The 27,414-nt window shown below is 49.0% G+C and overlaps 2 protein-coding genes across 6 annotated transcripts in view; one reads left to right on the top strand and one right to left on the bottom strand.

Moving 5' to 3' along the window:
* Positions 1-7,107, top strand: part of POR (cytochrome p450 oxidoreductase) — a 51,490-nt gene extending 44,383 nt beyond the window's left edge. For all 4 annotated transcript variants that reach the window (XM_080982954.1, XM_080982952.1, XM_080982953.1 and 1 more), the window contains 5 exons: positions 291-440; positions 1,253-1,520; positions 2,289-2,434; positions 3,724-3,809; positions 5,609-7,107. In XM_080982954.1, coding sequence (XP_080839080.1) covers positions 291-440; positions 1,253-1,520; positions 2,289-2,434; positions 3,724-3,809; positions 5,609-5,753 — 795 coding nt within the window. In that variant the 3' untranslated portion in view covers positions 5,754-7,107. The remainder of the gene's footprint in view (positions 1-290; positions 441-1,252; positions 1,521-2,288; positions 2,435-3,723; positions 3,810-5,608) is intronic.
* TMEM120A (transmembrane protein 120A) lies at positions 6,422-27,403 on the bottom strand. 2 transcript variants are annotated; one of them, XM_080983185.1, is made up of 12 exons: positions 27,257-27,403; positions 23,406-23,524; positions 20,792-20,920; positions 19,690-19,749; positions 17,905-18,000; positions 16,720-16,809; positions 15,662-15,727; positions 13,700-13,761; positions 12,685-12,777; positions 12,389-12,453; positions 11,398-11,466; positions 6,422-10,266 (listed from the first exon to the last, which is right to left on the bottom strand). In XM_080983185.1, exons 1-12 carry the CDS (start codon positions 27,329-27,331, stop codon positions 10,162-10,164), a joined length of 1,029 nt encoding a protein of 342 aa, XP_080839311.1. In that variant the 5' UTR covers positions 27,332-27,403; the 3' UTR covers positions 6,422-10,161. The 2 variants fall into 2 exon arrangements, with proteins under 2 accessions (XP_080839311.1, XP_080839312.1); XM_080983186.1 differs by lacking the exon at positions 19,690-19,749.
* Between the last annotated feature and the right edge of the window lie 11 nt (positions 27,404-27,414).

Raw genomic sequence — 27,414 nt, 5'->3', positions numbered from 1 at the left:
ATTATTTGTATACTGCCCTACGCTTGTAGATCTTGGGGCAGTTCACAACATAAAATTAAAATATAAAAACCACAAAATGCATAGCAAAATGTAAACCTCCGGGACCCTCCCCCCCAACAGCCCTCCTTGCCTTTTAGCATCCCACCCCAGGTCCTCCCACCGCCCCTGCCCCCCGGGGCACTACTTCTCCCTTTAGGAACCACTGACGAGCAAGTGCATCTCTTTGTGGGCCTGCCCAGCATAATAAGTGGCTCACTGGAGGGCATCTCTTCTTTCCTTGATCCACACAGTCGCTGTATCTCAGCTGGGTCGTTGAAGCCCGGAGGAACATCCTGGCCATCTTGCAGGACACGCCCTCCCTCCGGCCCCCCATTGACCACCTCTGCGAGCTGCTGCCCCGCCTGCAGGCTCGCTACTATTCCATCGCTTCGACGTCCAAGGTGAGCACTGGGAGGTGCAGGGAGAGGGGGGGAGGGAGGTGTTCCGGGGCTTCCTCAGGTTCCCACCCTAGCAGGCCTTGTCTGCTGGCTAATGTGTGGCATTCAGTTATTTCCATCTGCCAGTGCTAGCCTTTTTGGAGGTTAGGGACGTGGGTGGTCTAAACCACTGAGCCTCTTGGGCTTGCCGATCAGAAGGTTGGCGGTTCGAATCTCCGTGACGGGGTGAGCTCCCGTTGCTCTGTCCCAGCTCCTGCCAACCTAGCAGCTCAAAAGCATGCCAGTTCTAGTACTCAAATAGGTGGCAGGAAGGTAAACGGCGTTTCCATGCTCTCTGGTTTCTGTTGCTCCAGAAACGGTTTAGTTATGCTGCTCACATGACCCAGAAAGCTGTATGTGGGCAAATGCCTGAAAATGGCCTGAAAGCGAGGTGAGCGCCGCAACCCTGTAGTCGCCTTTGACTGGACTTAACCGTCCAGGGGTCCTTTTTTTTTTTAGTGGAGGATTCCTCCCCCAGGACTGGTCAAACTGACCTCCTACCTCCCTCACGCCAGCTGCACTGACACTTGGCATTCCGTGCCTGGCCCTTCATGGTGTTTCATTTTAATGCAGCAGCCTGGATACTTTTGGGGGCGAAGGGTGGGGGAGAGGAAGACAGGGCTTGCTGAGCCGTTCTATCCCGGCTTGGTCACTGGGATCATCTGCAGGACCATCACTGGTTGTTTCTCCAGTGTCCCCGGCCCAGGCCTGTGACTTGAAGCTCCTCCACCAGCCCTGCCATCAGCCTTCTCCCTCTCTTCTCGCCCCCTTCCCAGGTGCAACCCAACTCCATCCACATCTGCGCTGTGCTGGTCGAGTACAAGACCAAGACGGACCGCATCAACAAAGGGGTGGCCACTAGCTGGCTGAAGAACAAGCAGCCCAACGAGAACGGGCACAAGTCCACAGTGCCCATGTATGTCCGGAAGTCCCAGTTCCGCCTGCCATTCAAGCCTAGCACTCCCGTCCTGATGATCGGGCCTGGCACTGGCATTGCCCCCTTCATGGGCTTCATCCAGGAGCGGGGCTGGCTCAAGCAGCAAGGTGGGTGCCGTCCCAAACAAGTCCACCCTCTTTACTGGACTCTGATTGGCCATGCCAGTGGCAAATGGGACGGCTTGTTGTTGAATTCCACAATCTGCACTAGGGGTGAGGGATCTCAAGGCCTAGAGTGCTGTGGGACTCACTTGGGACTCTGGCTGCTCATTGGCTGTGCTCTGTGCCTGCTGCAACTGCTCTTGCCTGCCTGAAATTTGTCCTTGCATGACTTGGATGGAGAAGTATCTCTGTAGAAACCTCTGGCTTCTCCACGGCTTCCGCAGTTCTTTTCCCCTGTAAAATGCTGGGGTGGAAGCATGAAGCACTGTCTAGCCCTGATTTGACTTAGCAGTGCTTTGTAGGCCAGTGCTGCCAGGTGACATAGCAATGTTGTGAAGTCCAATCAGAGCAAGGGCGTGAAGCGTTGCCCTTGCTCTGAACTGGCTTGCTGATGCAATGGAGGTCAACGCTGCCAGGCAATGTTGGCGTTGCCTGAAAGCAAATCAGAATGAGGGCACTCCTCCCTGTCTTGGCTCTGGCACCTTGGGAGGGAAAACTAGATGGCACCCCACAACCTACTTCTTTGTCTCTGAGCTCCTTTGTAAGGGCACGATACAAGTTTAATAAAATAAAATAAAACGAGTCTTGCGATTGGGAGGCCAGTTTAGAGCAGGGCTTCAGGCAGAGGCGCAGTGGGCAGCCTCCATCACCAGAGGGGGCGCCCTGTCAATAAGTTGCACCAGAGTGAAGGATGGGGTTTTTTTCCCGTTCCAGGCAAGGATGTGGGCGAGACGGTGCTTTATTACGGCTGTCGGCACGAGAACGAGGACTACCTCTACAAGGAGGAGCTGGCCAAGCTTCTCAAGGAAGGGGCCCTCACTGAGCTCAACGTCGCTTTCTCCAGGGACCAACCTCAGAAGGTATTCCTGCGTTGGACTAGATGATCCTCTGGGCTTCCTCCAACTCTGTGATGCTGTGCACCTCCCTTGATTTTTGCAGGGCTTTGTCTGTCAAGCGTAATTCTGACACTGCGGTGAGGCCATCGCCCTCCTCCTTTTCATTCTTGTCTTCCTCCTCTTAATTAAATTGATGTACCGTCCTTCATCCGAAGGCCACGGGGCGGTTCACCGCACGCAACATAAATTTCGCAACGTCCTATCTGTCCGGCATAAGGATCAACACAGTTACATAAATGCAACTCCAATAAGGAATGCAAGGTGAAATGCAAATTGTCATAAGAGCATCAGCATAAAAAGGAGGAAATCAGCGGTGGGGCATCTGAAATACAAAGGCAGCACACAAATCACTTCTAAGGGTTGACAGGTCTCTTCAGGGGGTGGGAAAGGGGGCTGCACTGATGGGAGAGGAGGGGCGCCCCCTTGTCTCTCTGCCCCCCCCCAGCCGTGCAGCTGTGAAACATGGCATCATGGCAAAGAACTCTTGCCAGGCCGATATACATGCTCCCCGATTGAGTTTGTGGTAGGGCCACTGCAATTGCTCACCTAGGCACTTCCTATCAGTTGTCTTCCTTAGCTCCTCTCTGTTTAAATGTGCCAAGTCACCTTTGCAATCATAAGGACTAGAATCTTTTCCGTGTGTGTGTGTGTGTGTGTGTGTGTGTTTTAATGAATCTTTTCCCTCTGTGTGTTTTAATGAAGCAGATGATAAGATTCTGTAACACCTTCTGGGTGTTGCTGGAATACAACTCCCATAATCCCTGGCCATTGCCTGTGCTTCCTGGGGGACCGATGGGGGCTGGAGTCCATAAACACCTGGAAGTTACCATGTTGGCTGCTCCTAGTGGATGCCACACGGTATGCTAACCCGGCACCCTCCAGATGTTTTGACTACAACTCCCATCAGTCCCAGCAAGCTTGGAAAGGGCCGAACTAAAGTGTTTAAGGCAGGCATAGGCAAACTTGGCCCTCCAGATGTTTTGGGACTACAACTCCCATCATCCCTAGCTAACAGGACCAGTGTTCAGGGATGATGGGAGTTGTAGTCCCAAAACATCTGGAGGGCCGAGTTTGCCTATGTGTGTTTTGAGAGAGAGAGAGAGAGTGAGAGTGAGTGAGTGAGTTAGGGTTGGTGGGAAGTTGCTTTGTGCTTCTTACGATATGACTGCAGATGATACAACTGGGAGACTTCACAAGCTTGAACGGCTTCTGTTCCCCCTCCCACCCCCCTCAATCTGCTTTTGCTTCTCTAGATTTACGTCCAGCACCTGCTGAAGAAGAACAAGGAGAATGTCTGGAAGCTGATTCACGAAGGAAACGGGCACATCTACGTGTGCGGGTGAGTAGGGGGCTTGGTTGTGGGTGTGCAGGGCCCTCTCTTGAGGCAGCTGCTGCAGTCCCTTTGCCTCTCTGAGCTGCAGAAGATAGAGCAGGCAGGAAAAGAAGGAGGCCAGGACCGGAACTGGCAGCTGGGAACTGCGCAGGAGCAGAATTTTTGGCTAAACATTTGGGAGAAACTTCCTGAACGCCTTAGCTGCTCCGAGACCGGAATGAGCTGACTCAGGAGGAGGTGGACTCTCCTTTAGTGAGGAGGTATTCAAGCAGAGGACGGTTGCTGTGTCCTGCCTTGAAGAGCCTGCCTTGAGCAGAGTAGTTGTCCTGGCAACTTCCGGGTCTTCAATTCAGCTCAGAAGTGAGGCTACTCTACACTCCTGGCAGTGGCTCCCTGGCCCTACCTGGATATGCCGTTGTGGGTTGAACCTGAGACCTTCTGCATGCAAAGCAGGTGCTCTGCAGCTGGGCTAAGGTCCTTTCCAATCTCCCGTTATATCTGTAAGAGGAGACAGTCCTGGGCAAGGCAGACTTACGATAGTCAGTTTCATATACAAGTATTTACTGGAAGTTCTCGAGAAGTGGTGAAGCTGAACTTCTCCACCAAAAGGCTATGTATCTCAAGAGCTGTGTTTCAGTTGAAAGAAAATGATGCCTCTGTCTCCCAAAACGATGGGGAATCTGTCTTCAAACCCAACATGAGTTCCATTTGTTGAGCAGGTTTTCCTCCCAGAACCTGGTCCTTCTGCTCTGTCACTGAGCTGTGAGCCGTTAAAAATTAAGACATAGGACTTGAATTGTAGAATTTTAGAGTTGGAAGGGTGCCCACGGGTTATCTAATTCAAACCCCTGCAGTGCAGAAATCTCAACCAAAGCATCCATGACAGACGGCCATCCAACCTCTGCTTAAAAGCCTCCAAGGAAGGAGAGTCCACAACTTCCTGAGGGAGCCCGTTCCACTGCTGAACAGCTCTTACTATCACCAGATTTGGATGCAATGAGTCCTCTGCTCATTTTCCAAAAAAATGTTTCCCCATGAGGCCGCATTAAGTTGCATAAAACTCCTTTCACAGTTTGCTTCAGCCTAACCTGAAGGTTACGTGACCCGGAAGTGTCTTCGGACAGCGCTGGCCCCCGGCCTCTTAAGTGAGATGGGCGCGCAACCCCAGAGTCTGACACGACTGGCCCGCACGGGCAGGGGTACCTTTATCTTTAACCTGAAGGTTAGGGACACGGGTGGCAATGTGGGTTAAACCACAGAGCCTAGGACTTGCCGATCAGAAGGTTGGCGGGTTAAAATACCCACGACGGGGTGAGCTCCCGTTGCTCAGTCCCTGCTCCTGCCAACCTCGCAGTTCAAAAGCACGTCAAAGTGCAAGTAGATAAATAGGTACCGCTCCGGCAGGAAGGTAAACAGCATTTCCGTGTGCTGCTCTGGTTCGCCAGAAGCGGCTTAGTCATGCTGGCCACATGACCCGGAATCTGTACGCCGGCTCCCTTGGCCAATAAAGCGAAATGAGCGCCGCAACCCCAGAGTCGGTCACGACTGGACCTAATGGTCAGGGGTCCCTTTACCTTTACCTTTTTAACCTGAAGCTGCCTACTGAAATTTCACCCCTCTGTGTGTTTCCCCACCCTGCCCACCTGCATCCTAAAGCCTGCCCTTGAGTCAAATCTGAAGAGACTTCCGTGTGGTTCGATTGTCAAACTAGTGAGAGACCCAGTTGGGTTACGAATGCAATAAATAAGGGCTGCACTTGACCTAACGGGACCTCCCCCTCTCTGCGGGGGTCTTCCTCTTTGCAGCGACGCCCGGAACATGGCCCGCGACGTGCAAAACGCCTTCTACGAGATCGTGGCTGAATATGGGAAGATGAACCAGCAGCAGGCTGTGGATTACGTCAAGAAGCTGATGACCAAGGGGCGCTACTCCCTGGACGTCTGGAGTTAGGGTGGGCGGTGCTTGCTGGGTAGAGGGGGGGCGGTTCTCAGTGGGGGGCTGCAGGAGGGGCAGGGAAGGGACTCGCTCACTTGGCTGTGCATCCTGCCCCCCTGTGGGACTGTGCTCAGGTGTGCACACCTGTCTCCCTCCTCGCTACCTCCCATTCATTCCATGTTAAGAGTGTGCCCCAGGGCGACTTGGATGGTTTTCCAGGGGGCGGGTTAGGCCACCTCAGGCCAGAATCACTAGTCGCGCTCTCTCTCTCTATCTTGGCAATTGCTGCTGCTGCTCCTCAGAGGACTTCTGGGTGCACGGTGTTTTTCATCCTCCCTTCTCTACATGTCAAAACTTACTTTCAGGAGTCTCTGCATCAGGAGAAGCTGCAAAAACGGGGCTCAGGTGCTGACCCCCTCCCCTTAACTCCTCGGAAGATGCGTAGCTTTCAGTTAGCCTGCAGTAAACGATCAGGCCCCCCAGACCTGCCCCCCCGCCCTTTCCCAAGCTGCTGTGAAGGGTGCTCCTGCCGCAGCCAGAGATGGCATTGCTTTGGGTTTTAGTGACCAGTGACCTGTGCTGTTGGGGGGGTCCCCAGTAGGATAACAGGGTGGGAGTCAAGTGGTGAGCAAAACGACGTATTTAAGAAGCCAGCAGTGTGAGCGGAGGGGGGCTCTCTTCTCCCCGCCCCCTTCACTTCTTACTGTGCCTAGAACAAGCTTGGAGACCTTATACCATCTGTGTGAAATTGGATCAAACATGGGAGGTGTGCATTTGGGTTGGCGGCTGTCCTGATCTGATACCTGGTCTGCATGCTGGCATGTCTCAGGCTCACCTGTCTGCGGATTGCAGTCCTGCCTCTTGCCTGCGTCCCCTCCTGTTACAGCCTCATTGGATGAAACTCTCGCCCTCTCTGCTGTACCAGCAGACAGCCATGGAGGGTGGCAGTGGATCAGGGTGACACAGTTCAGTCTGGGCTGGAGGACAGTACCTGGCTGTCCAGTCCTCTTTCGTTGGTACTTAATTTCCCTCCCCCCCCCCCCAAACAGTGGGGAAGCCCATTCCGGACATGGCGGCCCCCTCCGGCCAGTTCCTAGGCCCGCCTGTCATTTCCCCCTTGCTGAGACCGATGGGGTGCTGCCCCTGGCTTGAGAAATGTGTGTGCCATGGCCGAGCCCAGCCATGGCGCTTTTAGTCCCGGTGTGGCTTGCCTCCCCAGCCATGCAACTTAACGGTTCGTGTTGAAGCTGCCAGTGTGTACCCAAGGATGTACGTTTGGATTGAGTGCTGGGGTGAGCAGCTTGTCCACCGAATGTACATAACTGTAAGGAGACTTTGCTCTTGGAATAAAATATGGCCTGATTCTTTTGCTCTGCCTCCTTCTTAGGCCTTGTGTGGGGTGGGGGCTTGTGGAGCTGAAGCTGGAACTGGAGTGATGCTCCCAGCCTTACCTTCCATGGATGCACCAAACCATTCGTTGATACATTATCAAGGCACATATAGTGGGCAGCAACCCACTCGCCAACGCTGCTAATCTTTACAGATGGCTATTTGGAGAGAGCTTTTACTACAGGGTTTCCCAAGCTGAGGTCCACTTGGAGTCCACAACGTGGTCTGTGGATTTGGGGTTGGAGATGGGAGGCTGCACAGCCAATGAACTATTTCTTATGCTGGGTTACCATTTGAATTGTATGAAATGTAAGGAAGGAAGGAATCACAGAATTGTAGAGTTGGAAGGGACCCTGAGGACCATTCTAGTCCAACCCTCTGCAATGCAGAAATATGCATCTGTCCCATGGGGGCTCGAACTTGGAACCTTGACACCATGCTCTAACCAGCTCAGCTATCGTGTGCTTAGGAAGCCACAAAGCCAGACGGCATCTGGCACAGTGCATTACAACAGGTACAGCAGACAGAGGGGGGAAGTTCTGAACAGGTCTGCAAGGATCTTCAACTTTCAAGTGGTTGTGTGTGTGTGTGTGTGAAGTGTGGGAACCACTGTTACTACCATGGTGAGGGGAAGGGGTGGTGGTCTGCTTCTCCTTTTCAAAGCCCCCGAAGCTCATAGGGACCAACCAAGCATCTTTTGCCATCCACATAAGAGCGTGCTGGATCAGGCCATCAGAAACCTACTTCCTCCAATAGTGGAGATGCTTCACAGCCATTGCTTGCCCTCATCCTCCATTCATTTGCCGATAATGTTTTAAAGCCGTTCACATTGGTGGCCATCATTACTTCATCAAAAGGCTTACAGTTTAACAAAGCCCATAAGTGAAGAGCTCATGGGATCAGAACTGTAGACTTGGGAGAGATCCCCTCCTGGGGGGGGGGGGGCGTTCAACCCCCTGCAATGCAGTAAACGCAACTCAATAATCAATGACGGACAGCCACTCTAAGCTCTGCTGAAAAACCTGCAAGGAAGAATCTCCTTGTCATTTGAATCTATTGGCCCAGGTCCTGCGAGAGGAGCAGAAAACCAGCTTGCTCCACCTTCCATGGGACAGCCCTTTAGATAGTTGAAGATGACTATAAGGTCACCCTCTTAGTCTTCCCTTCTCCAGGCAAAGCATACCTAACGCCTCTCTCTGTGTGTCCTGTACAAAACACTGCATCCCATGCAGAAATCGCACAACCTGAACAACACTTGCATTTTCCCCTCTCTTTCCTTTTACTATTTCACATATGCTGCTTTCATGGGAGGAGCAAGGATAAAGCAGAAATTCAACACAGCCACTTCCCTGGCTGCTTTAGGACTGCAGCAGATGGGCAATGCCTGCTATCCTGTGAAATGGAGGCATTGCTTCAAAAGAATGAATGGAAGCTGAACTCCGCACTTCCCTCAGATGTTTGACGCGCTCCCAGAAGCTCCTGCTCAGAGGTGCCTTGGCACTTGGCACAAGACTCCTCATTAATTTCAGGAATCGCTTTCAGCCTGAGGACTGCATTTGTTTCGGGCAACCTTTTAGAGTGGGTACGAGCAGAACAGACTAGTAGACTGTGCTGCCCTCCCTCAAAATCGGGGTGTTTTTTAAAAAAATGCTTACGCAAGCAAGAGGCATTATCACACTTCAAGGACACATTCCCATCACAGGAAGGCAGGGGGAGAGAGGAAAGAGTTCCTTCCAAATGCAAAGGCACGCAACGGAAGCTATCCTTTTCTCTTGCTGCCCAGATACCCAAAAAAGCCACCCAATGTCCCATCTCTCTCCTCTCATCACTATGCAATGGCCCAAAATGTGCCTTTCTGTTCAGCTGGACCTATTAATAGCCAACGGTGCTGGCCATTGCAATGGAGATTGTGCAAAATCCCGACCCATCCCTCCTCTCCCTTGCTGGTTGAAAGGCAGGAGAGGCACCAAAGGCATTTCCTTTTTTTTCTTTTATTCCAATAGTTTCCCCCCCCCTTTTTTTTAATACGACATGCGTACATTCTTTAAGACGATTGTGACACAGACCAGCTCCTCCCAGCTTCCTGAAGACATTGATATGCACACAAACGCACAAAAGACACCACAAAGCTTGAACAAGACACTGTCCCCCTACTACACCATCACGTAGCAAATTCAGACCATGCTGTTTCCTAATCCCCACTTTCCTGAAAGCCTTTGGAGGCTTCTGAACAATGGCAGCGCCGGACCCTCAGCAGCGGAGCCATCCACTTCTCACTGCCAGCCAACTGCCAAGAACCATTCCTGGGTCACAGGAGGGGGAAGGTTGCTTGCGTGCAAGGCTGGGGCAATCCTCCCTTCTGCCACCCATGCACCCTGGCCTCAGGATGTAAGAAAGCAGACAAGGGTGCAGGACAAGGGTCCCTTCCGAGGAGCAGAGCAGCACTCCGAGGCAGGAAGTGATGCTTTGTATGGCAAAGGCAAAGACTTCTTTCTCTTGCAAGGCGGTTCAAAATGGGGCAGGGGAGGCCCCCCACAACATCCTCACTACTTATACATACCGTGGCCTCAGTTGAACCTGCTTCCTTGTTAAAAGTCTGCTAGAAAAGAGCATGGCGGCTGTTGGCAATCCGTCGCCTGCTCTTGTAGGAGGGTTGGGCCCAAGGGTACCATAGAGAGTCATGTCCAAGTGGGTCGATCTAGGCCTCCAGCACGCTGCTATGATCCTGGAGAATCTCCTCCCACCGTTGAGGACGAGGTCCTGTCCTCGGCGGAAAAGGGCACAGGAGTTTGCCCAGTCACCCGCCACTTTGTTTGAAGCACTGGTTCAAAGTCGGTGGACTCCGGGAAAGTTGCGCCCAGCGCTGAGCGGATTGTCCGTTCAAGACCAGCTGGAGCAGGACCAGCGCTGCCTCCAGCCAGGTGAAAAAAACGGCAGAACACCAGATGGCAATACAGTTTTGTTGGCGGGGGTGAAGGTGGGGGGAGAGGACAAGGAGAGTGGGGTGGGACAGGCCCCGCAAGCCCCACCCCCTTTACTCCACCTTGGCCTTGTCCTGGAATTTCTGGTGAACAACACGCAGGGTGGTGAAGAAGTTGCCGGTGAAGAGGACAAAGAAGGGGAGGCCGCACATCAGCACCTGCCGGAGGAATTTAAGACTTGGTGAGACTTTGCCCTGCCAGGAGGGTGGGGGAGATGGCAGGGGGGTCACCCCAGCAGTTCTCCCAGATGGTAGTTCTTGGAGATGAGTGGACATCCTGTCCCCATCCAAAGAAAGAAGCTGTCACAGACCCAACACGATGAATGAATCGATTTATTGCGGTCAAGGACCAGAGTGTGGCACGATGAATCTCATTTCTTTGAACTTGTTCCAAGAGCTGTTCAAAAGAACCTCTATTTCCCCCCTCATTTTACATGCTGCTTCCAGAGCTCCAGCAAGTTGTGTATCCCCCCCCCCCATCTTACTTGCCTTTTGGCTCAAGGTCCGTCCCCCCCACCGGTGAAAGCAGGACATTTATAGAATCATAGAACTGTAGAGTTGGAAGGGACGGCAGCGGTCATCTAGTTCAACCCTCTGCAATGCAGGAATCACAGCTAAAGTTTAATTTAGCCAAACTGCATTACCATCTATCCCATCATAAATTTATTTATATCCTGCCTTTTTCCTTGACAGGGATGCAAAGCAGCTTACAAATAAAATAAGTACAGCTAAAGACATTTTTAAAAAGTGTTTTTTTTAAAAAAAACCACTAACAGAATTCAAAAGTTTAAGATCTATTAAAAACCATACACATAATTACAATAAAAACAGCACAGCACCAGCCCTTTCATAAAAAGCAATCAGTTCCCAAAAGTCTGTTGGAGTAAGAAAGCTCCCACTTCCAATTTGCTAGTTTTCTTTTTGAATAGGATCTATAAGTTGCACCTGGCCTGCAGAGAAGCCCACGGCTGGTTCACACAGCGGCAACCAAAATCACACACCCTGCCCCTCGCACGGAAGGGGGAAAGGAGTTATGGGAGGCTGGTGTTGGAAATGACAGCTCCACCCAGAGGTTCCCCAGCCCTTCCCCCCGAAGCAGCCTTCAAAATGGGGACCAGGCCTTGAGATAGAAAAGAGAAGGACTTTCTGCCCTCAGGAGGGTCAGTGTTGACAATCCTACCCTAGCTGGGCCAATAGCCTAATGCTGCATATATGGAAGTTTCCTCTGAAGGTTTCACAGGGTTAAAACAAAAGAGGGAAAAGTAGCTCTCTGCCCCAAGGAGCTCTTACCTGCCACTCTTTGCATTCTGGGTGCCTGGCCAGTTGGAAGAGGGTAAGGGCATTGTAAAGCTGCCAGAACTACAGAAGTCAGGGAAAGAGAAGGGAGCATAGACATTTTATTTGCAATGTGTTACACAAGCCAGTGTGGACCAGTGGTTAGAGTGCTGGACTTTAGGGATGGGGAGACCAGGGTTCAAATCCCAACTCGGCCACGAAGCTCACTGGGTGGCTTTGGGCCAGTCGCTGCCTCTCTCAGCCTAACCTACCTCACAGGGTTGTTGTGAGGACAAAATGGAGAGGGAGGAGACCCACATGCACAACCACCTTAAGCTCCTTGGGGGGGAAGGTGGGGTGTAAACATAGCAAATAAATACATAATACGCCATAGTTTCCACGCCACATGAAAGTGACAGGTGGTTGGTGGAAGGACCCCGAGTGAGAGGCAGGGGATTGAAGATCTCCCAGGGTGAGAGATGGGGAAAGGAAAAGGGGAGATATGGGTCGCTTTCTTTCAGAGAAGCTTCTGTATTTGTGTGCTGCCTTTGCAGTTGAGATACCGTGTTGCTGATTTTCTCTCCTTTTTATGTTGTTAGGAGAATCTGCATCGTGCTATGCACTCCTTATAATAATTTTATTCTTTTATGTTGCATCAATATGACATTATGTTATTTGCAGTGTACACTGTAAAAATGCCCTGTGGGCTTCTGATGAAGGGTGGCATATAAATTTAATAAATAAGAACAAAGCCAATCTTTTTCACAAGCCAATCAGAAGCCGCACTTTGGTTTTCAAACGTTTTGGAAGTCGAACAGACTTCCAGAACGGATTCCGTTCGACTTTCGAGGTACCACTGTACTTACTGCCTTCCTCTCCTCTGGGAAGTTCAGGAGGAGGGGGGGCGCTTCTCCACCATTCCTCCTCAGTCTCATCTCCCTCAGTCCAGTCCCTGACATCCCACCATTCCTAGATGCCCTCCCCCAAAATGCCACGGCACACTTACCTGGCCAAAGAAGAGGAATGGGAGCAGGAAGGTGAGGCCTCTCCACATCCAGGACTGGAAGCCCTCTGTGGGTGGCAGGAGAAAAAAAGAAGAAGATATGTGTCAGAGAAGTGAAACTAGCTGCATCTCTTGCACTACACCTTGTGGCAGGAGTCTTAAGCAGTGGCGATGGGGAATGCAGAGTCCAACAGCTTGAAGGAGAGCTTGCCTCTCCTAAGCTTGGGCTTCTCCTAGGCTTGGAGAGGCTTGCCTCCTCAGCAAGAGGAGAGGAGGCCAAAGCAAGAGACGCCACTTACCCACTGTGAGGTCCATGGTGTGCCGCTCACCCAGGGCTCTCAGCCGGTACAGGCAACCACTCTGGTAATAATACTGGAGGAACTGGACAAAGCCTGTTGGAAGGAGGTGATGAGAAAGGTCACTGTCGCGGGCGGCTTGGAAGGCCAATTCCAAAACCTGGCTTCTCAGACGTTGCAAAGGCTTTCAGAGCATCAGAGGTTAAAAAAATCATAATCTGTTGGGTCCCTTCCAACTCCCTATTTTTCAAGAGGGTCCTGGGAATTTGAGCTTTGTTTTTTTAAACAGACTTTTTTGCTTGCTAAGAAATGGGACAAAAGTTTGAATCATAAAGAGGCAGCATGGTGTAGTGGTTAGTGTTGAACTAGGGCCTAGGAAAGACCAGGGTTCAAATCCCCACTCAGCTGTGAAGCTCACTGGGTGAGACCATGGGCTGGTCTCAGCCTCTCAGCCTAACCTATCTTACAGGTAGAGAGGTGTGTGTAGAAACCAGTCAAATGTAGGAAGGTAAAATTTACATCATCTTCTCCGCTCAATTGCCTCTGACCCTGCCCACGGCTGTCAGGTGGCCCTCAGAAGCATAGCTGTCAACTTTTCCCTTTTCTTGTGAGGAATCCTATTCAGAATAAGGGAATTTCCCTTTAAAAAAGGGAAACGTTGACAGCTATGCTCAGAAGACTACCTAGAATGGAGTTTGGCCCACCAGGGCTATAAAAGGCTTCCTCACACCTGCCTTCCCATTCCATCCAACAAACCCCTTTCTTTCTCAACAAGGAAATCTGGAAGTTTTGCTAGTCTCACCCGGACAATTCTGCTCGCAAGCTCATGTTGTGGAACTGGAGGCCTGTATCCTACTCAAGAATGGAATTACTGAAATTAGCACTACTGAAATTAGTTCACGTAGCCCACTTCTGAAAACGTGCTTGGCTAATTAAGCACGCTGCCCCACCCACATGGTTTTGAGGCTCAAGGGTGCTCAGCTGACCTTCCTGATTCCTTGTGGGCAGCTTCACTTACTTTGATACATGGAGAAGGTGAGAAACTGATTTCTGAACTTCTGGTACATGAGACCGTCTGGCCTGCAAGGACACCGAGAAAGTGGGATCAGGTGGAGGGTGGGGGGAGAGAAAATGAGAAAAGGAAAAGTATGCTCATTTAGAAATGTATAACCCATTTTCCTAGCACAGGGTGGGGACCCTCCATCCCATGGGCCAAATTGGGCCCCCAAACTGTGACAACCTGCTCCCGTTGTGGAGCAGGTATTCATTTCATACAATTTATATAACACTTTGATGGGGTTTTTTGTTCGTTTGTTTTTATCCTTTTTTGAAAATCACTTTGTGGTTTTCTCTAACAGTCAGACTCATAGAACCGTAGAGCTGGAAGGAGCGCTGCGAGGTCAGTAGAGCCCTCCAGCGCACCGAGACCAGGCCTTCTCGGAGTCGAGTTGCTTGGGAATGCAGCCCAAAGTGGGTGGAAAACGCCATCTAAGGCTTCAACGCCATTGAAGGGGGTTGGACGAGATTACCCTGTGCGTTACTTCCAACTGTGCAGTTCTCTGAGTCTATGATTATTAAAGAAAACACAGAGTGATTTTCAAAAAAGGAATAGAAAAAATCAGTAAAAAAAACAGCTATGCAAAACATTCAGATAAGAATTAAAATCAGTGATGATCTAAGAACCCCCCAGATTAAAACACATGTAAAGATTCTACATATCTGGACAGGTTTGCCAGAACATAAATGTTTTTAGCAGGAGCCGAAAAGAGCACAGGGAAGGTGCCTGACTGGTGTCAACAGGCAGGGAGTTCCGAAGTGCAGGAGCTGATGCATGGAGAGTTCAATCCTACCTGGTTGCTATCTCCCCACCCGTCCCACAGGCAACTTTGACAGGGGGGCAGCACCACACACCTGTCAATCATCTGATGTCCTAACATCAGATGATTGGCAGGCAGGGCGGTCCTACCCACTTGTAAAAATTAGCTGGTGTGGTGGGATTCAGATAAAGTTCTGGCCTGCTGGGCCAAAATTGCTCCCTGATTCCATTTAATGGCAATGCTTGCAGCAAAACAAGTCAACAGGAAAATGAAGAACGGGCACAGCAGGTGAAAGCTTCAAAGAAGGTTCAAGAGAGCTTCCTCCAACAATGCTGGGCTAGGCAAACTTCCTATGCACATGTTTAACCGAGGGAACTCACTGAAGCAGGATATGATCACTTCCACTACCAGTGATGGCTTTAACTAGGGGAACGCACTGAGCTGTACAGTGTAACCATACATTCACAGAGACACACAGTCTTGAAATATACAGCACAAACCTACATTTTCTCGGCACAGGGGAAAGTTTGTAGCTGAGCCATAGATCTTGTGCTTTGCATACAAAAAGGTCCCAGGTTCAATCACTGAAATCTCCAAGGGTCCGACTCTGTAAAAGTCAGCTTCCTATGCTATTACTTATTTATTGGGACAATTTATACGCTACTTAATGCCATGGTTTCTAAGCAGCATCTCATGAGGTTACAGGAAACCTTGCAGAAGATGAAGTCAGTTAACTACAAAAATCAGAAAATGTTTATTTAAAATGACTACTGGATAAAACAACACCTTGAGAACCTGTGTGATGTGGTGGTTAGAGTGTTGGACCAGGGTTCAAATCCCTGCTTAGCCGCAAAACTCACTAGTTGTCACCTCTCAGCCTAACCCACCTCACAGGGCTGTTGAGAGGATTAACTGAGATGGGGCGAAAGATGCACGCCAACCTGAGCTCTTTGGAGGAACAGGTGGGATACTAGTGCAACAAATAAAATGTGGGGGGCCAGCCAGCTTGATCTCAGCCAAGAGGGAGTTCTGCAGAGTTGGCCCCCCAGTACTGTATGCAGAAATCCAGGTGAATGTGAGCTGGGCCTCTGAGCCACAGGGGACCACTGATGGCCACCAGGACATCATATAATGGCAGAGAGGATGCTTAGCTGAGGACTCACCAAGTCAGCATGACGCCGGAGAGGAAGGTAGAGATGTAGTGATGGAAAACCCACCAGCCTTTAATTCTGGGGAAACACAAGGGATTGGGGGGAGGGGCTTTTGTTAGAGAGTGTTAACTTTAAGCCCTGCAGCTCAGCACACTTGCTTGGGAGTTCCTCCTCAAGATGACGAGGGAACATCAACAGGCAGCTGCAACGTGGCTCCAAGGAGGGCTATCAAGCCGCCAGATGCAACAGTGGCAACCTGCAACACCTTGGCTCAGAGGTGACCAAGCAGGTGCCCGTGCCCCAGACTCTCAGCTTTCATTTTCTTCCTTTTTTTAAAAAAAAGGAAGTCTCCAGGCCTTGTAGGAAAAGTTAAGGGGCAAAACGTGCAGGTGCTGTCTTTGAAATCTCAGCCTGCCCAAACATGCCTATCAGTGTGAGTCACAAAGGGTCCTAGAGGAGATAGGCAAACAACCAGGCTGTTAATATTTATATTAATGCTAACAGCCTGGCAGTGTTTGTGCATGCTAAGTGACCAAAAAATAAAAAATCAGTGCCATTTTGAAACCAGTGGTTAAACTCAACGCAGTTTTGAAAGCTTCAGTCTGCTATCTTGATTCAAAATGGCATCCAATCATGGAAGGATATCTTCTCCTTGATCTCAGGAACTATCATGATGAATGGGCATCTCTTAAGAGGTGCCCAAATACATAGCGAAGAAGCAACTATCCAAAATATATAGCTGTACGAGGAGAGGCCATGGAAAAGATCCCAGGCTCCATCTTGCAGCCCTTCTAGTTAGGGGTCCGACGGAAGGTCTAGGAATGGCTTCTGCTGCCAATCACAGCAAGCACAGCTGCGCCAGATGGACCACTGGCAGCTTCTTATCCTACCACTGTCTCTGTAAGCACAAGAGTCCCTAGTTCCGCTCCCGGCACTGCCAGTTAAGGTTGATCTCAAGAAGCAAGACTTGGAGAAAGCCTTGGAAAGCTCAGCCGGTCAGAGGACACCGCCCTGGCTCATCATCTTACTAGCTCTGCCTCCAGAGCTTTCAGTGGACCTGGACAACTTACTTGGACCCGTTGTTGATCAGGATGCTCTCGCGGATGGTGAGGGTGCAGTAGTACCAGACCAGGAGGAAATTGAAGACGGCATCCGTCACCCTGCGGCAAGTGGTGAGAGAGGGAAAGGGTTACTGTGCATGGTGGAAGAGAAGGGGTTCATAGTGGTCTTCCTTCTTTTGCCTGCAAGGAACCCTGCAACCTTTAACAACCTCGGGTTGTTACAGCCAGTCCATCAGACAGTCCTCAGTGGAGAGATGGGCAGCTCCCTCCGTCGGCTCTGCTGTGACAGGCTGGCCCTATCAGGCCTCTTCACCCCTCAACTGGTGCCTGGGGACGGCCAGCCCATCAGGCTGCATCAGTGGGAGAGATGGGCAGTAGCAAGATTCGCTCCATCAGCTTTGCCGAAAGACCAGCTCCATCAGGCACTTCCCAATCCTGAACGGTGCTGGCTGGTCTTTATGAGAACAACTCTCTAAGAATGGGTTCCTGAGCTTGATTTCTGCCCCCCCCCCCCCGTTTTTCCTTGTGTGGTGGTGGTGTTTCTAGACGGTAAGCCTGCAAGCAGGGACTTTCCTGTTTATAACTGATTGTACATAAGGCTTTCCGGAAGCCTTTGGGGCCAAAGAGCAAGGTGCAAATGCTCTAAGGAAGAAAGAAAAACCACTGCTTCAGAGGGATGTCATTCAAGCAAGCAGGGATAGGAATGATGGCTCACTTTTAGAAGATTGGAGGAAATTTAAAGACTATTTGAATAAATATTGTAATATAAAAAATTAGAAACTACTTGAAAGTACCAAATAGGCCTAGGATTAAATTAGGATATAATTAAATAAATGGGACTTAAATACTAAGAAAAGTGAATAAGTTGGATTATAATTGGAGATATTTTAGTTTAATAATGATATTGGAAAGCTGTTACATTCATTTACAAGGAAACTCAGAAGGGAGGGACTGGAGGAAGTCAATTAAGATGTTTATAAGGTTGGATTTTTAAAGAATTAAGTTTGTTTTTATTGTTTATTTGTTTATTGTTTTCTCTTTGATGTATTTTTTTGTTTTTGTTTTCGTGTGTCATTTTGTTATGTGATATTTGTTATAATTATGGAAAATCTAATAAACTTTTCAGGGGGGAAAACAGGAATGATGGCTCACTTTTAGCGGTGTGGTCCCAATCCAAGGCTGCCGCAGACTCACCTGGAGTTAAGCAGGAACCGGCAGGTGAAGGAGATTATGAGCAGGATGATGGTGAGGTACAGCTTGAACTTCTCATACTCATCCTTGTACCTGAACCTAGAACAGGGAGGCAGAGCAGTGAATGGACTTTGCCCAGCACCCAGCTTCCAGGGCTCAGCCTAAGCTTTTCTTTGTGGCTTGGGGCCCAGGCTTGGCCAACCCCCAAACGAACCTGCCTAGGCATTAAGATCATGGAAGATGCCTTTCTCCAGGTATGCTGAGGAATGCAGTTACTGGGTTAATTCTCCATGAGTTAGTAGAGATGCTTCAGTCCCCACAATGCACCTGCAGGCATCCTGTGACCTATCTGTGTTACTGGGCAGATCTGGCAAATAACTTTGTGTATAAAAGGGCTCAGGTTACAGCAAACTGTCTGGGTTATGGTAGGAGATTTCAGGAATTGCAAGAATTGTTGAAGGCTATCTGTTGCCACTGCAGATTCGAGTGAAAGAGATTTGAGACTGAAGAAGAAGCTGGAAAATTGCCAGGCTTCAGAACTCAGTGAACTCTATCAGTTGCAGGACTTTGCAAGCAACTGAATTCAGGACTTGGCTGTGGACAAATAATGAGATTCATCTACGTTCATGAAGCCTGGAAAAATTCTGGATACACAATAGTTCTGAAAACATGTGCTTTTTCAAAAGGACATTTCTCCATGTGTCTCATCAATCACTACCTCACTTTCCCGTCTCTAATTTTGTGGAAAGGTGCTCTTGATTTAATCACCCAGTTATGCTGATTGATTAATCAGCTAAACATTGTAGCTATTATATTAATGAAGCTTCTAGTCCTCATGGTGGCAAAACACACTGGAACGCAGGTGAGCAAGGCCTGTTGAAATCTTAAATCTTGAATAATGGATGGCTAAGATTTTCAGTGAAGGTGGGTTTCAATTTGTGTGCCCCTCTTATAAGTAGCAAAACCAGAAGTTATGCAAAATAGTAACATAGTACAGAAGCATGCAAAATGAGAAATTATGTAAGCATTTGCTAGCTGTCTTGGCTTTGTTTTTAGCCTCGGGGCTGGGGGTCCGGGAGCGAAGGCAAGGTTGCGCTCAACCTCGCCATCGCTCCCGGAGCTTGCTGCTATCCGAAGCCCAGGGAACGCGGCGCTGTAGCCCACTGCGTACCCCGGGCTTAGGGCAGCTATCTGCAAGCCTGCGGCGCCTGACGAGAACTCCCACCGGGTGCCGCAGGCTTGCGGATAGTTGCCCTAAGCCCGGGGTACACAGTGCCACACTCCCCGGGCTTCGGGCTGCAGGCAGCTATCCACAAGCCTTCGGAGCCCGCGGGAGTTTCCGCCGGGCTCCGCAGGCTTGCGGATAGCTTCCTGAAGCCTGCATTCACCCCATAGGACGCACACACATTTCCCCTTCATTTTTGGAGGGGAAAAAGTGCGTCCTATAGGGCGAAAAATACGGTAATGCAGACCACATAATTCAGCTTCTGCTGGTGCAGAATTCTAGCTGACCGTCCCATCTCTCTGCCCCCACCCACTCCAGTCTCCAAATTCTCCTTCAGCTACAAACATTTCCTGTAGCCCCGATTGCAAGCATTCTGCAATTCCATCCAACTGTCAGGTGGAAGAAAGGAAGCAGCACTGGGTAATGAGCATGGCACCAGGCATTCCAAGAACCTCAGCCTTCAACAAAACAAACAAACCCGCCCAAAAAACAAGTTCATAGCTCATATGAGTGCAAACCACAAGGCAAGCAATGAAGCAAAGCGTTAGGAGATCAGCATTTACTTTGCCTGCTTGCTGAGCAGAGTGACATTCACGTTCCCCAGCACGAGACTCAGGTACAACCTGGATCACAACAGAAAGAGGAGATAATTAAATACACCTCTGCAACACACACACCACAAGCCAAACTGCTCCCACACGCCAAGTGCACTCAACATCTCAGACTGCAGGGCAGTCTGCTGTGTTGCACAAGAGTAATGAAAAAGTCCTAAGAGCTTAAGAAGAGCAATGCTGGATCAGGCCAGTAGCCCATCTAGCCCAGCATTTTGTTCTCACAGTGGCCAACCAAATGCCTGCAGGAAACCCGCAAGGATACAAGCACAAGAGAACTCTCCTCCCTCCTGTGGTTTCCAGCAGCTGGTCTTCAGGAGCATTACCGCCTCTGACTGTGAAGGCAGAGCAGAGCCATTGACAGCCTTCTCCTGCATGAATTCTCAGGCCTGCTTGTGTTTAGGGTATGAAATGTTGAGCTATGAAAACAGTCAAATGCAGAATTGTAAAGGGGTGTGCACGCTCATTACAAACACTGGATAATTAGGACAGGACTGAGGGATTTGGGAGCCCTCCAGATTTGGGACCCCCGTTGTCCCCAACCACTCACTGAGGCTGATGGGAACTGTAGTCCAATAGCACCTGGAGGGTTCCCCACCCCCTGATGTAGGACCACACTAGGAGGAACATCTTCCTGTTCTCTTGACAGCAGTCATCTGCAAATGGCTAAAATGGAGCCTCTCTTTCTAAAGGAAGTCTCCCTTAGAATATTAAAAACTCAGAACCAGCCAACCAACCAGGGAGGGCTGCTACTTTCAAGTGAGTTCCCTCAGAGACATCTGGTGGGCCACTTTTGAGAAAAAGGGTGTTGGGTGGGAGCCATCAGAGTCCCATTAACCTCCCAGCTGCTGGACTTCCAGAGCTAACCTCCATTCATTATAAGTACTATTTAACTTGGAAAGAACCAGCAGCTGAGTTTTGCTTCCCCCTCTTCCCTCTCTGTGCCGTTTTCCTTGTGTGCTACAGCTTGATTGTATGCAACCGCTCTGGAAGCATTCATTGGTTGAACAGCAGAGTTCTGATGCTCTTATAAATAGAGGGCGTGGGCCCTTACCCATTCTTCTTGGGCAAGTAGGCCTCCATTTCAAAGAAGACATCCTGCCGCTCTTTGATCATGCTCTGGAGCTCCTGGAAGGACTCCTTCGGTTCCTCCTCATTGTTGTCGGCAAGAGAGCACTTGCACCTGGGCAAAACAGCACAAGAGAAGTCATGCAACCATCCAAAGCACAATGAAACAGCAGCAGAAACACACCACAAACAGCAAAATAATCATCCATCAAACACCTTGTGCCAAAGACCTCACTGGGGAGAGTGGACAGCCACATCTTGAAGGCTCTTGCAGTGTAGCTGGAAGCCAAGTGGAGCTGCTATCCTATTATTTAAAGAGGGTCAGGCAGAACAGGAGATGAAACACCCCATCTACCAGTCCCTCTAATGTCAGAATATACAATAGTTTATTGTAATAGTTAATTTAGGATTTGGCTGCCGACCAAGAAAGAGATCCATCTATGTCAGGCATGCCTGAAGTCCATTTTGGGGGCCTAATCTGGCGCACCGGTCGCTTTAATGCAGCCCCTGTGGCAATATATATTGGGGGGTAAAATCCTAAAACAAGCTCTCAACAACTTTGGCTGGCCCTCACGCATGTTCACTTCATCAAATCTGGCATTCTTTGAAAAAGGTTTGTTTGGAGGTTCTAGCAGGGGAGCGCAGCTATCATATACCCTTGACCGAAGAACGGTACACTCCTTCTATCTGGGATGGTCGTCCTCTTCCACTGAGCGCGCAGCTTCGGGAGGGACGCACATGGAGCGGTGAGGGAGGAAGGGGACACCCGCCTAGCCAGCCAGATCAGCCGAATCAACCCTGGCGATCAATGGGGTGACAGATGTCGCAGCCAGATCGCCCTCACATCCTTTGGGCACCCCTGATCTACGTTCATGAAGCCTGGAAAATTTTTGCATGCAAAAAGACACAATAGTTCTGAAAACGTGCTTTTTCAAAGGGATATTTCTCCGTGTGTCTCATCAATCACCATCGTATAAAAAGCACTTTCCCTTCTCTCACACATGGGATGAAGGCCTCTCCTAAGATCTCCAGATCTTTGTACTTGCATTAAAACTGTATATATTGTAAATGACACATGGCCTAATTGCTTGGAAAGGTGCTCTTGATTTAATCACCCAGTTAACCTAGTTGATTAATTCGCTCTTCTGTTAATGAAAGCTTCCAGACCTTGTGTTGTTGAAATCTTAAATACTGGATAATAGATGGCTAAGATTTTCAGTGATGGTGGTGGATTTAAGTCCCCATGTCCATCTGATGATGAGCTAGAAGGGCAGTTAACTACAATTTCAGTAGCCCAGAAAGGGAAAACCTTGAAAAATCGGCATTTTTCTTTGCAGTGTAAGAACTTATGGACTTTGGCTGTTGTGGAAGAAATAACACATAAATCACATGTCGCTAGAGGGATGGAGAACTCAGAATGTGAGAATTTATTTCTTACGCTTCAGGCTTAGATGCCCAACATTCACCCTCCGTGCCAGTTCAGGAAAAATGGATACCTTGATTCTTGCTGGTATGTTACCACTTCTTTCTCTTATTACTGTTTGCTTGCTTTGTCTGTGCTGTGACAGAACACTGTACCCTGCTTTTGCACTGTGGGGTTGTTAGCAATGGTCATTTATAAAAAGAATATAATTGTTGCTTGCAATCCTTAACTGGTATGATGAATACCTCCTCCTACACCTTTTTGTTTTGTTGGCCTATAATCTTGCTTTGTTGACACTCGTGGCAATAAACAACTGACGGGTCACCATACCAAATAAATTTGGACTTGTGAGTCGACATACCCAAAAGGTTGCGAGCTGCAGGACTAGATGACAGTCCCTGCCCACCTGGTTGCTAAACCCACATTGCTCAAGCGATACTTGACTCAGCAATGCTCAATCGGTCCTGGTGGCTCCAGTAGCTAAGCCACAAATTGACCCACAGCATTGGAAGACACAAGACCTACCCACCCGGGAAGAATGGCAGATGAAGCTGATGGACTACATGGAATTGGCGGAAATGACTGGCAGAATCCGAGACCAGGGAGAAGAGTCGGTGGAAGAAGATTGGAAAAAATTCAAAGTATATTTACAGAAATATTGCAAAATTAATGAATGCTAGACGGATGCTGGAATGAAGCTATATGGCTTTAGCAGAAATGTTATAAAGAATTAAGTAAAAATAGATTGTTAATGGGTCAAAATGGAAAATTTAAGGTTAGATTGTGTTAAGATAAATTATAGAACAAAAATTGAGAAAGATGGAAAGGATTTGCTGAATTAGTTAATTGAACCAGAATACAAAAAAGGGAGGTGTGAGGAGGTCAATGAAACAAGTAAATGAAAGATAAAGATACAGAAATATTGGATGTGTTTTTAAATGTTTTTGGTTTTTTCGTTGTTTTGCTGTATTGTTTTTTGTTTTTCTTTTTATTTCTGATGTATTGTAAGGTATTGTTTTGTTTTGTTTAACTTTTTATTCTTTCTGTCTTTTTTCTTCTTTTTTCTGTAACTATTAAACCTCTAATAAATATCTTTTAAAAACAACAACAACAAATTGACCCACAGCAACCTCCCCCAGGGAAGCAGGTGCTGCCACCGCAGTTGCCCTCAACCTACTTTTTGAGGGCCAGAGAGAGCTCCTTCAGCTGCTTCTTCTGCCGGCTGATGGAGCTGGAAATCCCATCTTGGAGTTTGGTCAGCTCCTCCAGCTTCTGCTTGTACAGCCTGTGAGTCTCCTGGCCAGGAAGGAGAGAAAGGGGGGGAAAGGGTGTCAACTGAGGCTGCAGCCTAAAACCTCTTTAAGGGGAAGGGAGGTTTCATTATTACATCACCCTCATTCCAATGTATTTTATCATTTATCGCATTTACATCCCACTTTTTCCTCCAAGGCACTCAAGGTGGTGTTCATGGTTCTCTGCTCCTCACTTAATCCCCACAACAATCCTGTGAGGTCGGTTAGGGCTGAATGGCAGAGACTGACCCTCCCAAGGTCACCCATTGAGCTTCGTGGCTGAGTGGGGACTTGAACCCTGGTGCCGAAACTCTAACCGCTACACCACACAGGCTCTCTCTCTTCTCTTGAATGAGTCAGGACTTAGGAGACAACCTGTTTAGGGAAGTTTTTAATGTCTGATGTTCTGCTGGGAGCCGCCCAGATGGGCAGGGTATTATTATTATTATTATTACTATTATTACCAGTTAACCACTCAGGCCAACACATGCACACACACTTTGACATTGGAGACTCTCTCAGCCCAATGGTGGGATTGAGCAGTGAGGGGCCATGTGAGGGTCTCCGACACAGCAGGGGCTGCACGGTGTTGGCCCCTGTGATCAGGAAGCAGCACAAAGCTTCTGAGTCACCCTGGTATAAATACCTGGAGATCAGCCACCTGTCCTAGCAGCACCTCCAGCTGAAGCTCTTGTCCCAGTTCCAGCCTCCCTCAAAGGGCATCCCCAAGCCCAGCTTTGAAAGCTGACATCCTAGGTCGGGATTTGGGCACCGCTGCTCCCAACCCCAACAACGGCACAGTTGGAATCCAAAAGGTTGGGGAAGGGGGCGCCTGGTTGGCAAAGGCTGCCTTAAACAGCCAAAAAGAAGGACAAGGAGGCTCATTTGCAATGGGCTTACTCCCAGGAAATTTTTGGTAGTGTTTGCAAAGGTGTTTGCTTGCATTACCCACTTATAATCTATATACTCAGGCTTGCTGCTTTCCCATCCAAAGTTGGTTGTACGTAACACGTTTCTTTCTATCTACCCTTTCTGTCTGAAAGTCCCCAAAGGCAACAAAGCCTCTACTTGAGAGTGGAACAAAATGGAAGCTTCTAATCGCCTCCTCTTGCACGCGTAGGAAGGGGGAAAGGGAGTTGTCGCAACTGAGCCTCTTGGTTCGAGGAAAAGGGGGGGGCATTGCTTAATCTGCTGCATTTTGCAAGAGAGAAGAATAAACTTTCATCTGAGGCAAATGTACATCAGAAAGGCAGAGCAATGAACTCTGCCATTATTTAAGTTTCAGTGTGATCATGAAAAAGGTGTGTCCTAATTATTCCAGATTCCAGGGTGATCCAGAGATCACTTGCATCTCTGTGGTGAGCACGTAAAATGACTTTAATGCCACACTCCTCAGTCATTAACTCACAGGGCACACAAAGATGGCCACTAGCCAGATGTCCACAGCGTATAAATAACCTGACAGTGCTGCCATGAGATAACATATGCAAACAAAACAACATCAATTATGGCTGTGAAGTTTAGCCGATCAACCAGTTAGCAATCTGGAAATATTTTGATCCGTGAAAGCAGCCTCCCCTGACCTAGTATTACCCAGACTACAACTCCCATCAGCCCCAGCTGGATGAACTAAAATGTTATTTTTTAAGTTGAAGGGTTTTTTTAAACACTACATGAAGTTTATATGATTATGCATTACATGGAGCAAGTGGACAGAGGAAAGTTGTTCTCCCTGTCATAACACTAGAACTCGTGGACATCCAATGAAGCTGAATGTTGGAAGATTCAGGACAGGTAAAAAAAAAGTCCTCCTTCACTCAGCACATGGTTAAACTATGGAACTCAATCCCACAGGAGGCAAGGATGGCCACCAACTTAGATGGCTCTAAAAAAGGATAGGACAAATTATTGGAGAAGGCTATCAATGGCTATGCTCTGTCTCCATGGCTGGGGGCAGTAATGTATCTGAATGCCAGTTGTGCTCACATCCTTCTTGCTGGCTTTCTAGAGAAGGAATCTAGAAGATCCATTATGCCCTTATGTTCTGAATTGCTGGTGGATAGCCCTATCTTAGAAATGGCATGATCCACTCTTTCGCAAACTTATGTACAGAAAACCACAGAAGATGCTCTCATGTTGGAATACAGTACAGCATCGTTTACAAATTCTGTCCCAGTTCTTGCTGCAGGACGTATATTTTTTTTTGGCTGTATAAAACATTTGAGCAGACACTGTAAGGCAGGATTGTTTGCATACTTCAAGGGTCCCAAGAGGGATGAAACTAAATAATTAGGATAATATGTCTAGCACAGTCTACCTATTAAGACCATCATCTTGTTTTTGACAGTGGCTCTCTATTTTCATGAAGGAAAAGGCTATCTGAGGCTTCTAGCCACAACAACAACCATGGTTTACCTCCACCATCTGAGGCAGCCTGTCTCTAAATGCTGGTTGCTGGCAATCACAAGTGAGAAGAGGGCTGTTGTGCTCAGCTCCTGCTTGCAGGCTTCTCAATGGGAAAACTGCTTGGCCAGGATGCTGGATTAGGTGGGCCATTGGCCTGATCCAGCCGCCAGGCTCTTCTTAGGTTCTTAGGCCTCTGAAAAGCTTACAAGAACTCTCCCCGCCCCCCAGCAATTTTGTGTTCAGTGTCATGTTGCTTCTGATACTAGAAATGAGGTTTAAACATCAGGACTAGTAGCCACTGATTAAAAGCCCTATTGTTCAACTGTTTTTATTTAATACTGGGGAAGGATACTCTGTATGTGCTCCTTGGTAGCTTCAACCGTGTTGCCAGGGAATGCACTGTGCACATGCTCAGAAGCACTCCATCTCACAGAGGGAGCAGAATTAGAAAGCACTCTGCACATGCCCAAGAATGTGCTCCTCTTCAAAGTTATGGATGGGATAGGAAAGCGCTCCACACATGCTCATATATGCTGCTTACTTTTCACACACAGCAGAAGGAGGAAAGAAAGAAGGAAGGGCACTTTCTTCACATTCACGTGCACATGGACATAGTAGTTAAGAAGGTTCAGACAAGGACTCAGGAGACCCGCTTGGCCATGAAGCTGACTTGGTTTCCCTGGACCAATCAAATACATTTCTTCTGCACATTCTACCTCAGGGTAGATGTGAAGATAAAACTGGGGTGGGCAAAAGACATTGGAGGAAAAGCAGGATGCAAACCTATGCTTATTTTTAAAGTCCCAAGTGAGACAAAGGAATCCAGATATGCCCAAAGCTGCTTTCCTCTTCACACAAGCCGGACAGGCACTCTGTACATGCCCAGAAGCACTCATCACACACAGTTACTCAGCACCCCCCCAGAGACATTTTGCTATAAACACACAGGGGGAGGCATTCTGGACATGCCCAGAGGCACTCTCTGTCAACTCAGTGACTATGCATATGCCCAAAGAGCTCTCGCCCCACAGATATACATAAAACACGGGAGGCATTCTGCACATGCCCAGAGGCACTCAACACACAAAGTCACTCAGCACATCCCCAGAGGCACTCTTGCTACACAGAAAGGAGGGAGGCACTCTGCACATGCCCAGAACGCCTCTCTTTTTTATGCCGAGCTAGAACCCCCACCCCCACCCCGGGGGTCAGGTCCCGCCACCTCACCCACAGCACAAGTGACGTCACGCCCCTCCCCATTATGTCACTTCCCGCCACCTGCCCACCCCTATCCTGCCCTCCCCTCCCCGGGAAGGTGGGGGGGCGGCACCTGCACGCGCTGGAAGCCGTCCTGCAGCTCCTCCCAGTCCCTCAGGCAGTCGCTGACCGAGGCCCGTCGGTTCATGGCAGCGGCGAAAGAAGTCCCTCAGCGGCGCGGGGGGGCCGAGGAATAAGAAGGGGAGGAAGAGAGAGTGGCACTTCCGGAAA

This window comes from Podarcis pityusensis (genome assembly GCF_964106645.2).
Source record: "Podarcis pityusensis genome assembly, chromosome: 15".
Taxonomy (NCBI): domain Eukaryota; kingdom Metazoa; phylum Chordata; class Lepidosauria; order Squamata; family Lacertidae; genus Podarcis; species Podarcis pityusensis.
This window is presented reverse-complemented; position numbering and strand designations above follow the sequence as displayed.

Bases quoted from the DNA above. Each gene is read 5' to 3' on its own strand.
- TMEM120A (XM_080983185.1), bottom strand. From the start codon at position 27,331: ATGAACCGACGGGCCTCGGTCAGCGACTGCCTGAGGGACTGGGAGGAG. The intron at 16,810-17,904 runs GTGAGTCTGCGG...CACTTGCCGCAG, and splicing joins CGGTTCCTGCTTAACTCCAG to GGTGACGGATGCCGTCTTCA. The intron at 12,778-13,699 runs GTAAGTGAAGCT...TCCTTCCAACAG, and splicing joins CACCTTCTCCATGTATCAAA to GCTTTGTCCAGTTCCTCCAG.